This window comes from Nothobranchius furzeri, chromosome 17 (assembly GCF_043380555.1).
Source record: "Nothobranchius furzeri strain GRZ-AD chromosome 17, NfurGRZ-RIMD1, whole genome shotgun sequence".
Taxonomy (NCBI): Eukaryota; Metazoa; Chordata; class Actinopteri; order Cyprinodontiformes; family Nothobranchiidae; genus Nothobranchius; species Nothobranchius furzeri.
In genome coordinates, this window is record NC_091757.1 from 45194134 (window position 1) to 45206633 (window position 12500).

At 39.0% G+C, this 12500-nt stretch overlaps 2 protein-coding genes across 3 annotated transcripts in view; one reads left to right on the forward strand and one right to left on the reverse strand.

The window, feature by feature from the left end:
• LOC107393950 (solute carrier family 2, facilitated glucose transporter member 11) overlaps positions 1 to 3216 on the reverse strand; it is a 6441-nt gene extending 3225 nt beyond the window's left edge. The window contains exons 1-6 of one of the 2 annotated variants that reach the window (XM_015972601.3): positions 2973 to 3216; positions 1481 to 1579; positions 1155 to 1315; positions 952 to 1076; positions 425 to 554; positions 186 to 334 (exon numbers count right to left, since the gene is read on the reverse strand). In XM_015972601.3, the coding sequence (XP_015828087.1) occupies positions 186 to 334; positions 425 to 554; positions 952 to 1076; positions 1155 to 1315; positions 1481 to 1579; positions 2973 to 3176 (868 nt within the window). In that variant the 5' untranslated portion in view covers positions 3177 to 3216. Of the gene's footprint in view, positions 1 to 185; positions 335 to 424; positions 555 to 951; positions 1077 to 1154; positions 1316 to 1480; positions 1580 to 1649; positions 1822 to 2972 lie in introns of those variants that run through there. The other variant, XM_015972602.3, reaches the window with a different exon arrangement.
• Positions 3217 to 5300: 2084 nt separating this feature from the next.
• Positions 5301 to 12500, forward strand: part of si:dkey-98f17.5 (uncharacterized) — a 13059-nt gene continuing 5859 nt past the window's right edge. The window contains exons 1-4 of the mRNA XM_015972605.3: positions 5301 to 5462; positions 6493 to 6604; positions 7453 to 7546; positions 8080 to 8134. Coding sequence (XP_015828091.1) covers positions 5351 to 5462; positions 6493 to 6604; positions 7453 to 7546; positions 8080 to 8134 — 373 coding nt within the window. The 5' untranslated portion in view covers positions 5301 to 5350. The remainder of the gene's footprint in view (positions 5463 to 6492; positions 6605 to 7452; positions 7547 to 8079; positions 8135 to 12500) is intronic.

The window sequence follows — 12500 nt, forward strand, 5'->3', positions numbered from 1 at the left end:
ACACAGTCTTTTATGCACGTTCATGCGCGCATAAATGAAATCAGTGTAGATTTGGAGTTCTTGTCGAAAGGTTTTGGTATGTAGAGAAGCCAGGAATAAATAAATAAATAAATAAACAAACAAACAAACAAACAAACAAATAAATAAATAAATAAATAATAAATGCAACTGCTATGCAAATGTACCTTTTTTACATCCCTCATCATCCCCTTTATCAATGAGCAAATAGCGTGGGCTCTCTGGGAACCAGGGCAGGATGATGAGCTGCAGAACAGCAGGGATAAAAGTGGTGGACAGCAGGATGGGCCAGTACTCCTCCTTACCCAGAACCTCTCTGTAATCACACAAAGATGTCACATCAACGTGCTTATCAATAACAAGGCCAAGGTTGGATAGTCTTTGCTTGTTTGTGCTCAGTGTTTACTTGAGACCCATCACTTGTCCGGTTAAGATCCCACCAGTGATAAAAACAGAGGTTCCCATTCCCGTGGCCCCACGCAACGCAGTCGGAGCGATTTCCCCCAAATAAAGAGGCTGAACACATAAAGCAATGCCTGCAAAATTCAACAACAATCAAAGTTTGACATGCAATGTTCCAATCAATCCTCAGAAATATGCATGCCACATGTCTAAAGTATTGCCTTTCAGCTTTTATCTCATTACTTTAGTGTCTAAAATAGAAGAAAGTCTGAAAAGCTGCAGCTTTTTATTAAACTAAACCAACTTAGCAGAGCTAATATAGGATCATCTTTATCTTCAGGGGGTAAAAACCTGTTTCTATATCAACATTTCACATCTGAGAATGCTAAAGTAGATCTGTTAGTAATTCCAAATCTTTTATTTGGCGCAAATGCAACATGTTTTATTCATATTCTTCCTCACTCAAAGAAAAAAAAGTTTATTCCCATCAATATCTGCCGTGCAATTATACCATGCATTACTAACACTTACCTGCATTTACTCCACAGAGAAGACGTCCAATGATGAGCAACTCAAATGATCCAGCAGTGGAGCTCAGACCCATCAGCAGAGCAGCCGTTAATGAGAATATGTTATTGGTCAGCAGCGTCCCTTTTCTGAAACATGGCATGTGAAATTAAAAATCTAGCACAGATAGCAGACTCATTTTACCCGCCGTCATCATTCCTCCCTACCTCCCAAGCCTCACTGACAACGTTCCCCCGATTGAAACTCCTATGAGCCCTCCTAAAGTGAAAATGGACACAATAGTGGACCAGAGCAGAGTCAGACCATTTTCTGATATGTTGGTGTGGTAGCGCTCCATCCAGGTGTGGTTGATGAAGTTTTGTACGTACTGTGGATTAAAAAAAAAAAATTATATATATATATATATATATATATATATATATATATATGGAGAGAGAGAGAGAGAGAGAGAGAGAGAGAGAGAGAGAGAGAGAGAGAGAGAGAGAGATGTCATTTTATTCTCACATTGTCCTACTGTGTAACCTGATTTTACCTTTGTGGGACCGTTGATGATGGATATATTATATCCATACTGAAAAGTCCCTCCTACACAAGCAGCAAACACAGCCAGCGGCAGAGATTTGTTTGGAAGCTGCAGGCAGACACAAATACTTCAGCTGGAAGCTCTTCAGACACATGACAAGTATTTAAAATTCACCCACCTTTAACCGCTTTTTATCTTTGATGCCTTTAATGAGCAGAGGCTCGTATTCAGACATAAACTCATTTGACATTTTCCTCCTAAGCTCCTGAAATCTTTGTCTTCTGTGAGCCGTGTCTCCTTCCTGCGGACTCTTGCTTACAAAAGTCAGCTAAAACTCAATTGCAGAGGGAATTTATGCTGAGGATAACACAACTGATGTGTTGTCAGAAAACGAGTGTGAAGTGTGAAGAATCTTCTCCAGATGCTCCGTGTCCATCAGTATTTCATGGTACAATAGCAGTGTCTAAAAACCTGAATTATGCATCTCAGTTGTGTTTTAAAATGGAAAAAATGAAGAAAAAAAAGCATCTCAAAGTTGATAGATTCTGGTAAGATTTCTACAGATAAATACGACTAAACCTCTTGCTTAATTAAAAATGAATGATGATTATAATGAATAATTGGGTTTTAGCCAACCTGGATCTTTAGTTTTTTTCTTGTTTCAAACCTAAAATCTCTTCAAGAATATTTCCATTTGCATCAAACTGACAACAATTTTAAAAAAGACCTCAAATCTCTACATAAAAAAGGTCCTAAATAAACATGCGATGTGTTGACTCCCTCTATGTTTCACATTTGGGAAGTGCGGGCATCTGATCTGAATTTCATCATTTTTAAAACTGGTTAAACACGACATGCACCATTTATTTAAAATATGTTTTATTTTTTATTTCCTGTTTGTGCAGGAGGATGGGTCCAGTTATTAGACCAAACCTTAAAGGTTTTTAGTGAAGATTAAAATATTTATCTATTGATTTTTCTTTTAGTCATAAAGAGAATGCAACATTTTTGTGAAACAAATGCTACGTGTAGCTTTTTGTAATAATGGAAAACAAAGTGAAAAATAAAGGAAACATCTGAAACCATTGAAGTGATATAAAGATTAAGTCATCATTTGACCCAAAACATCTTTTCAGATGATTTTCTTTCTCTTCAGAAGGTTGTGTTGATTCTACATTTTTTTCCATATCTATTGAGAAATTATACAAGCCTGTATTACAAATAAAAGATAGGCACATAGACTTTTATACACTCTTATTAAGCACTAAATGCAACAACAATCTAATAAAACTGCACTTGTTGCACCCAGTTTATTGGGGAAATTTCTCACAGCAAATCTGAACACTTTCAATTAAAGTAGCAACAAACTGCCTTTACTCCCAAAACACCAAAAAGCACAAATGGTGAGACATACAATAACATTTCACTACATTCCTAACAGGAAAAACCACTGGGATCACAGGATGGATCTTCACAGCAACAACATTGTTTGTAAACTCACCTCTTTCTTTGATTCCATTGATCCCTCATTTAAATTTGTCCCAGAAGATGCAGTAAATCCGTGTTTGAACAAACCATTAACAGCATGTCCAGCTCTTCCAATTGCAGCAGACTGCAGCTGTAAGGTGCAGCACATGACCTTAGCTTCAGGCGGGGTGGGGTTACAACCTGAAGCACATTCCTGTGGAGTTGAGCTTGAGCTCATCTGGCTTCAGAAGGATTACTGGCCAAATAAAGCTACCCTGTGCAATACAATGTGCATTAGCGGTGCTGTCGGTTTTTAGTGTGTTTCATTCAGAGATCACATTGTTTTAAAAGAAGGAGGAGATTAAGATGCGTCACCTTCCTTCCTCTTGTCCCACTGAGAAGTTTCGAATTGCTGTTAAGTGGAGACAGACTATGCCTGGACTTTCACTTTTCAGTAAAAGTTTAGGGATTTTTTAAATTTGGAGTTACTTTAAATAGGAATAAGAAATATATTGTAAATGTTGAACATATGATAGGTTGTTAGTGTCATTTTACAGGTGGCTGAGCAACTTTAACCATAGGATGTTGGATATCTGCTTTTTCACCAATATCCGACACACCCATAGAGTTTAACTCTTCATTTTAATACTCAAACTGAAATATGCAAGGTTCCTACCCATAAAAAAAGAAAGCGTTTTAGGTTACTAATGTCACAGATGTCATGCATACTTAAACTTTAAACATTATCTGTCAAAAATGTTACTTTTTCTTCAACTTAAGTTAAGACAAAACCCCCTCCTCGAATTAGCTGACGGGTTTGATGAATACTATGTGAATGATGTGTAAAAGTTGTTTTATTAATAGATAAAAAAAGATACCAATTATTTCCAATATGATATTGTAATTCCAATATCGGTAGATAATGATGAAAGGCTGATAATATCGGACAATAGGTGTGTACAAAAAATTCTAACCCCAGCCATTGTTGGCTTCGGTGGGTTGGATACATCTGGATCAGATGAAGGAGGTAAACCCAATATCAAAGTCATATTCAAAACTTCACATTTAAGCAAATAGTTTGTTTGCTTCAGTGATTTTAAAAAACAGTTATGTCCCTTCCAGCTGTTGTCTCAGTGAGCATTTTACTGTTGAAAAGCAAACAACATGTCATACGTCGGTCAACAACTAAGCTAAAATTTTGTGTCATTTTAAGAAAGACTGAGAAGTGAGCATGTTGAGATTTGTTTTGCTCCCAGACCAGTTTAGATGCAACACACTGCCCACACCCAGAGGAATCCTGGGATATGGCTCATAAAAATAGTTGGTATGATTGAGCATGTAAAGGAACTGACCTCAAATAAATGCATACAGCTCAAAAGCATTATTAGTACTATTAGAAATTAAAGAAATCTTAAATTGTAAAAAAAATCTATAGAGTTTATAGATCTATTGATGATCTATAGAAAAAGAAATGCCATTAATTATTCATGAGAAGGCTTAAATGAAGATTTCTTAGTGGCGCACAAAACAAACTCACAATTACTTATAGTCAATAATTATCCCTTTCTTTGCAGCAAAGCTGAATAAAAAAGATGAATGAATGAATGGATTAAAACAGATGAATGAATGAATGAACGAACGAACGAACGAACGGACGGACGAACGAACAAACGAAAGAATGAATGAATGAATGAATGAATGAATGAATGAATGAATGAATGAATGAATGAATGAATGTGAACAACACTAGTTGATGTTCAACACCATAGTTGTGAAACTAATGTGAAATGAAACTTTGGTGGTGGTTGGCATCAGTACCCATAACAATGAGGGCGTTTGCATGAGGGAAGCCAATGATCACAAGATACTCATAAGACAAAAATAGTATGCCACCAGTGAGCAGCAGGTTTGGTGCCAAAAAACAAAAAACAAAAGAAAAACTAACGGTATTATTTATTATACCCATGAATGTGACTCTACTAAGCAATCCATGAAGAGGATATGAGATCAATTGAAAATTCAAAAGCAAGAAACATTCAGATTAATTTAACATACTCACAAGTTATAAAGTGTGTACTTTTAGGTGGAAATTAGAGTTTTATTGACCTTAACAATTGGGTAGGTGGGTGTGTTGATTTTTTACCATGCTACATAAACAATGGGTCAGAATGTGTGGATAAAATAAAGTATGCAAATAAAAAAAGAATACTTTTTAAAATAAACAATTCTAAATATTTTCTTACTTCAGTCCATTCATTTGAAATATTTTGAAACTGAAACACTGAACAAAACCTGAGCGGAACCACAGCGCAGAGTCAAATTGTAACCGCACGGGGGCGCTTTTTTCCAGGAGCGCACAGTGTGCAACCCCTTAATCCTTCCCCCGGGTTGTGGCAAAAAGACGAGTCCACTATGTCGGGCAGAAAGCCCCGGTCTGTGGCGAACCCTCTGGAGTCTGCCATCACCACACCGAGTGAAAGGATACTGAAGGAATGCCACAACCTATATGTCGACAGCGAGAACGGTAAATAATTATTTAGCTGCAAGAGTGTTGCGTTTTCATGCTGCTGAGCTCCTTATTCTCCGGGTTGGGTGTGAAAGTGGGTGCTGCTTGGTGAGTTTGTTAAAGTCTGCAGCAGCTGCTGTCAGAGTTAACACCTGACACCGAGTTCAGAAAGGCAGCGCTCGTTTGTACAAACGCACAGTCCGTGTTAGACAGGATAGAAATATGCTAACAGTGCTGCTGCAATAAGCCATTCAGATCTATAATCCTTGTTGATAATCCTGTTGTTTTGCTTGCTTTCATGAACAGAAAACACTGAAAGTTGCCGAACAGGGAAATGCTGAATAAGTTGACAGCCAATTAGTCTAAAAGCTGGTTCTCACAACTGTTTTTAGACATGAGGTTTAAAAGCATGCAAAGCACTGTTAGGATGAAGTGTGTTTTTGTGGAGAGAGGAAATCATTCTGCTTGCTTATTCTCTTGTCATATGAAACCTGTACATGTTGTGCATCATAGAAAAGTAATAATTTAAAACAAGAGCATTTATCAGTGTGTTGCATCTCCAGCTATCTAGATTTTTCTTTTGATTTGCAAGAAAATGTGGGCATTGTGGTTTGCATCAATAGAAAATATCCTAAGATTATTTAATGATTTGAACAAACTAGGTTGCTCCTGTACTCTTTATTCTCTAAAACCTTTTTTATTTTTTTTTTCAAATCACTTTTAATTTTAGGTTTATCGGTCCTTTGAACTAACTTGTGTGTAAGTGGTGCAGCAATAAAAACACTTTTCCCCATTTTTGATCTTTTATTAGAATATATGTGACTTGTATTGTTTCAAGTTCAGGAACAGTTTTCTTTTTTGTGTAATTATTTGAAGTTTTCGCTGCATATACTGTATCATTACTCTTTCTTGTCCAAACCTTTGTGCAAAATTAACCTGAAGTGCATTTCCATTCTATATCCCCCCCCCCCCCCCAAGTTATTCTCACAAAGTCGACTCCATATAAGATTATGTCGATGCTCTGTTAATTTTTGGATGCACTTTTTAGGCCTGGTCAGAATTGCAGACAGCCTTGGTGTCCGGCTCCTGCCTCCGAGAAAGAAGATAGTAGTGATGATAATGGGGAACCACTCAGCTGGGAAGAGCTCCTTCATTAACTGGTAATACAGCGGTGTTAACTGGCTTCATCGTAGTTAAAAGAGACTCTGTGACTTGTCGACACTTGCTTTTTAAAACAAGTTCTGTATGCAGCCCGGTGGTTTTGCAACAGAACATTTGTTCATTTCTGGAATTTTAAATATTACATTTAAAATGTTTTATTCTCATAATTCAGTTATTGTTTGGAAATAAACAACAAATATCCCTATTTTGTGCAAACAGAAAAAAAAATCATAAAAATTAAACACTGACAGAATCTCCATCAAATCAAAGACAAAATACGTCCTGCAGACAACTATGACAAATTATGATCGTTTGCTTCTTCCTTACATTCATGGAAACAAGACAGTCATATTCACCAAAGTGATGGGCTGCATTCCATTTAGATGACATTCTGCGCATTCGATCCTTAGACTTTGCAGAACAACCAGTATGCACATCTGCAGAAGTGAAATGCAGCCCTGGTTAACACACCTATGCCTTTCTTATTTTTGTTAGTCAGCATGCTATGAAACAGTCCCATCACGCAAAACCTTGTAAATGCTGTTTCAGGAGCTCTTAGGGCTTTAGAAAACAGGCATTAAACAGTTCAGAAGTTCTTCTCCGGATGTTGTGGATGAAGATCAGGTAAGAAACATCTGATGTTAGTAAAACATGTTAATTGCAGCTAAATTTTTCAGTTCAAAAGTAGAGCTCACCGAGAACAAAATGCTTCAGTTTTTGCTCAAGTGACAGAAGTGGGTGTTTAAGATGAGAATACTGTGATGGTAGAGAGAAAAGTGGTGATTTTGTAACTCTGTGACAGACTTATCATTTTATCTCCAGTAAATCCTTTTCTGCCCACCTGTAGGTACGTTGAAGAGCACATTCAGAAAACCGGCGTAGCCATCGAAACTCAGGGGTTTACCTTCATCACAAGTGGACGTAAGAGAGAATCCCTGACGGTAAGAGGACAATGCCGTCCAACATGTTGCAGAAGCACTTCCTGTTTCTGAGCTTGGATCAGGTGGTAGAACGTTCTCCGTCACAAAATCCAGCTGATGTTTGGAAAGCAGCGACCTTTTCTGCTTTTCTCCCAGATCAATATTTAATCTTCAATCATATTATCTCAGTTTTAATCTTTTAATAGTTAAATCTGAAGCATCAATGAGGTGATGAGGCAGTGTGTTAGATGCTGATGCTGTGAGGTGTGGTTTATGGATTTTTGCTCCTCCAAACGTGTGAATATACTGATAATAAATCATTATTAAAGTCAACAAGTAGGCTCATCACTTTATTTAGATTCTGATTCTTCTGCTGGTGAGATGAAGATGATGAATACAATTAATATATTTGCAGCGCAGGACTGCAGAGCAGCCAATCCGGGCGTACTCAGCTGCAGAGCAGAAGTTCGAAGGACATGAAAAGAGGAGTCAGCTGTAATAACAAGGTCTCACTTTTGTTTTTCATCTCATGTAAACTTTGAACTCTTTCACAGGGGAATGCCACGCTCCATCTCTACCCTCACTTCCGACCTCTCCTTGAGTTCAAAGGTAAAAATTTCTCACTAATTTATCTGAAAATTGTGAAGACATTTCTGCAGAAAGAAAAACTAAAGCCTTTTTGTTAAAATAATGACTTTTTTTGTAATTCCTCATGTGACACATGAATCCGACAATACAGAATCTGTTTTATGCACAGCTTTTTGGTGGGAAAATCAGGTTTGTATCTCCCTGCCTTTGATGTTGGAATTGGTGCATGGTATTTATCTCATTGTTTGAAAAGAAGGTCTGGTTTGAAAAACCATTTCATTATTTTGGGTTTAATTTGTGAGCTTAGAGATCTGATTGTTCTCTCCATCGATTGTTGTTGCTTTTAAATAATTAGCTAAAAGTTAAAGGAAGAAAATTTGGGAGGAGGGTTAAATAGTGTTATTCTATAGGTGGGGAAAAAGAAGGACACATATATTAGAATCTATAGAATTAGGGCTGTGCAGTTAGTCAGATTTTTTTATGATTTTAATTAAAAATGATCACAGAAACAAAACAAAGGCAAAGTTCACAGTCATGTCGTGGGGTTTTAGAAATTATGCACAAATTAAGCTGGGGGAATATGGGCAAAACACATCGGCTGAGTATGATACAGGTCTCCAAGCATCCTGTGGCGCAATGTCCAATTTTCCTGTTACCTCTGTTCCCAAAACTGACACTCCTAAAACCCTTCTTTGTGTTCACTGACTTCCTGCTTCGTCATCCAGGCTTTTGTAGCAGCTCTATGTAGGTTTTCTATAAAATCAGATGAATTCTGTTTATTTGTGTTTTAAACAAATGTTGGAATTTTACAAAGTACTTCATTGATGCTAATCTGTAATAGACCTGATTTATTTTTTGGTCCATAATAATTCTAATTTGATGAAAGTGACTTCCACATCTGAGTCGATACGTCTGTGGCTGGGTGGCACCAGTTTGGGCTTGTACGGGCGTTTTTTGTTCATACAGACTTCTCGGAAATGTGGAAATTCCTGAGCATGTAGATAGTGCGAAAGACGCACAAAAAAAGGTGTGCGTGAGCCGTGCTGCTTTTGGAGACTCCGAACAACATTATTTTATTCATTTTCTCTCTGTTCTCTCACTGATACTGCTGTGTGTGTGTCCTCTAACACTCTGTCCTCCGCTGCTGCAACTGTGAGCTGTGATGCTCACGGCCACCTTTGTTCCTTCCTGCTCTCTCCTCGCTCTTCCCACTGAGCAGCAGCCTGCCGCTGCGCTGGAGCTGGAGCTCCATGCTGCAGACAGAGAGAGGTTTAATGATCCAAATAAACAGTTATTTAGAGTCGTAGCCTCCAGGAATGTTCAGTTTTTCATCTACAGTTTGACCTCTTCAGTATCTGGCCATTTGGAGACTTAAGTCTTAACTGGTGCTTTCAATCTGCAAGAAAGATACTGTTGCTTGGCCAAGGTCCCTCGCAAGCTCACTCTTATCTAAGACTGGGTTTTATTCATAGAACAAGATGGATGAACAATATGAGCAACTAATCATATAATCATATAATGAAATGGACAATATGGTTACCGTAAATCCTCTAATACAGGCCCGGGCCTGTATTTGACTCAAGCTCATCAAGCTCCAGGCCTTTATTGGAAGGAGGACCAGAATTAGAGGCAGACCTCTATTTCTATTTGAGCAAAATGAACTAATGGTTCGCTGGAGTTTTTGACAATTAAAATTGCGCCCACATTTTCAAAGTTAAACACATTTCTTTTAACAACGATAGTTTCTGCTTCAGCCCTCTCCCCCCTCCCCCTGCGCAGCGGCCGCAAACTCACTGATGTGCCTGCAGCCTCTCAGAGTTCCTGCTGCTCTAAACATTAAAATAATTATTTCATTTTCTGTTCCTCACTTCTGATTTCCTTCAGTGGTGTCTGTTTGTTGCAACCACCAGGTACAAAAACTAACTTGTTTTTATTTGACTATTTTTCTGTCCTGCCTGTTTATTATCTTCCTGCATCTCCTCTCAATCCTAAAGAGAAACTGCTACCTGGGTTCATATATATTCACCTCATGAGTTACCTTTGAACTGCAGTTCTAAAAGATCTACCGACCGCAAAAACAGCGGAGTGCTCGCTGCTTGCCGGCCGCATCAGTGATCGGTGCGTCACCGGAGGACAAGGTGATGCGCCCCGCTCCACAGCAGCGAAACACATCAGGTGCAAATAAAAGACAGAAAACATAAAAGGAAATGAGCCGACATGAACAATCGCGTGTTAAATTAGTTTTTGAGGTGGTGACACCTGATTTGATAATGTTACTGTGGCCGTGCTCAGGACGCAGATGTCTGGAGCGCGTCGACAATCAGAGCTTTGCATGCGCACGCTGGTTAAGGTTAGGATGGGGTGAGGGGAAGGTTAAATTGCAAGAGGGAAAAGGTCACAATTTGGTTAAATGTCCGTTTTACAGCGCGTGTCAGTACCGACGCTCTGGCACAGCGTGTTCCCCCCCCCCCGACGCGCAGGAGCTTGTCACCTGCTGACAGCAGGCTGCTGTCTTTTCCGTGGACTGCAACTTGCCGGTCATTATCACGTAACAGCGACTAGTCGATGACTAGCAATTTAACGACTGGATGCAGTCAAACTTCCTTCAATTAAACAAAGACAAGACTGAAGTTATTGTCTTTGGCAACAAGAAGGATAGAATGGATGTTATTGCTCAGCTGGACTCCAGGGGAATATAGACAAAGACCCAGGTTAGAAATGTTGGTGTCATCATTGACTCAGACCTGAGCTTCTCTGGACATATTAAGGCGATAACTAAATCAGCGTTTTATCGCCTTCATCAAATATCAAGAGTTCGAGGTCTCATGTCCAGACCAGACTTTCATTCATGCTTTTATTTCTAGTCGGCTGGACTATTGCAATGGTCTTCTAACTGGTCCTTCCCAAAAAGCTGTGAAGCAACTGCAGCTTGTTCAGAATGCTGCTGCTAGAGTCTTAACAAGAACTAGGAGAATGGAGCACATCACTCCTGTTCTTAGATCTCTACACTGGTTACCAGTAAACTACAGAATAGATTTCAAAGTGCTCCTACTAGTTTATAAATCACTCAATGGCATGGGACCAAAACACATGTCCGATCTCATTCCTGTATATACACCCAATAGGGCTCTGAGATCCCTTGGAAACAATCAGCTGGTACAACCTCGGGTCAGAACCAAACATGATGGAGATGCATTTAGTTACTATGCTGCACACATATGGAATCAGCTTCCCCAGGACCTCAGATCTGCCCCAAATCTAGTGTTGTTTAAATGAAAACTTAAAACCCTAATGCACTCATCAGCCTATAAATAAATAGTTTCTTATGCTGCGTTGCCTCCACTGTAATCTGTGCTGTAACTTTGTCTTCTCCTTTAGCTCGAAACTGTAATTCTATCTGTGTATTTAAATTTGTGTTTTTATGTTGTTTTCATATCATGTCCTGATATAAAGCACATTGAATTGCCCCTGTGTTTGAAATGTGCTCTATAAATAAAGCTGCCTTGCCTTGCTTTGCCTTACTCCACAGCATCCAGAATGATGCAGGAAGCCCCTGTTGGCTGGTTCTACCCACCAATCAGAGGCGGTAGGCGTGAATTTCAGCCGGCCAATTAGTTGGACCGCCATGAAAGAGGTCTGAAAAAAAGAGTCGACTCAGAACGGAAAATGCACTTCTTACCCAGATGTGAAAACAAATAAGCTACTCAGCCTGGACCGTACTGACCCAGATGTGGAAGCAGCATTTGGTCTCTAACATTGCTCTCGAGTTGTATTCATCACCTCAGAGTTTAACTTTGCCACCTGCTGGCATAAATCAGTGCCTTCCTAAACTGCGAATTCTGTAGTGTTTCACAGCTTATCAAGTCTCCATGTTTAATTGTGATTTCAGTATTGACCAAAATAATCATGATTTTGCGTTTTCTGTTATTGATCACCCTTATTTAGGATTCAAAACAAACTAGAATCAAAGTAAACTTGATAAACTCAGTTCAATTTTTGTAGCAATTTCGTCTAAAACACAATCTTATTCAAGACGAGTTTCTGATTTGTCCTGTTGCTTCCCAGATTCTTTATTTGTTTCTGTTTTTGGGTAAATGCTCTAGCTGTGATGACTCAACTTTAAGTGTCGAGTGTATGCAAGTGCAGATTTTTCTTGACTATAAGACAGAAAGTGTGATGGTGTGTGTTTATCAGTCTGCAATCTTTAGTCACTGGACATCTGCTGGTGGCAGCAAAGAGTCTGGGTGTGCCTGTGTGTGTGTGTGTGTGTGTGTGTGTGTGTGTGTGTGTGTGTGTGTGTGTGTGTGTGTGTGTGTGTGTGTGTGTGTGTGTGTGTGTGTGTGTGTGTGTGTGTGTGTGTACGCGTGTGCGTGTGTGTAGAGCAAGG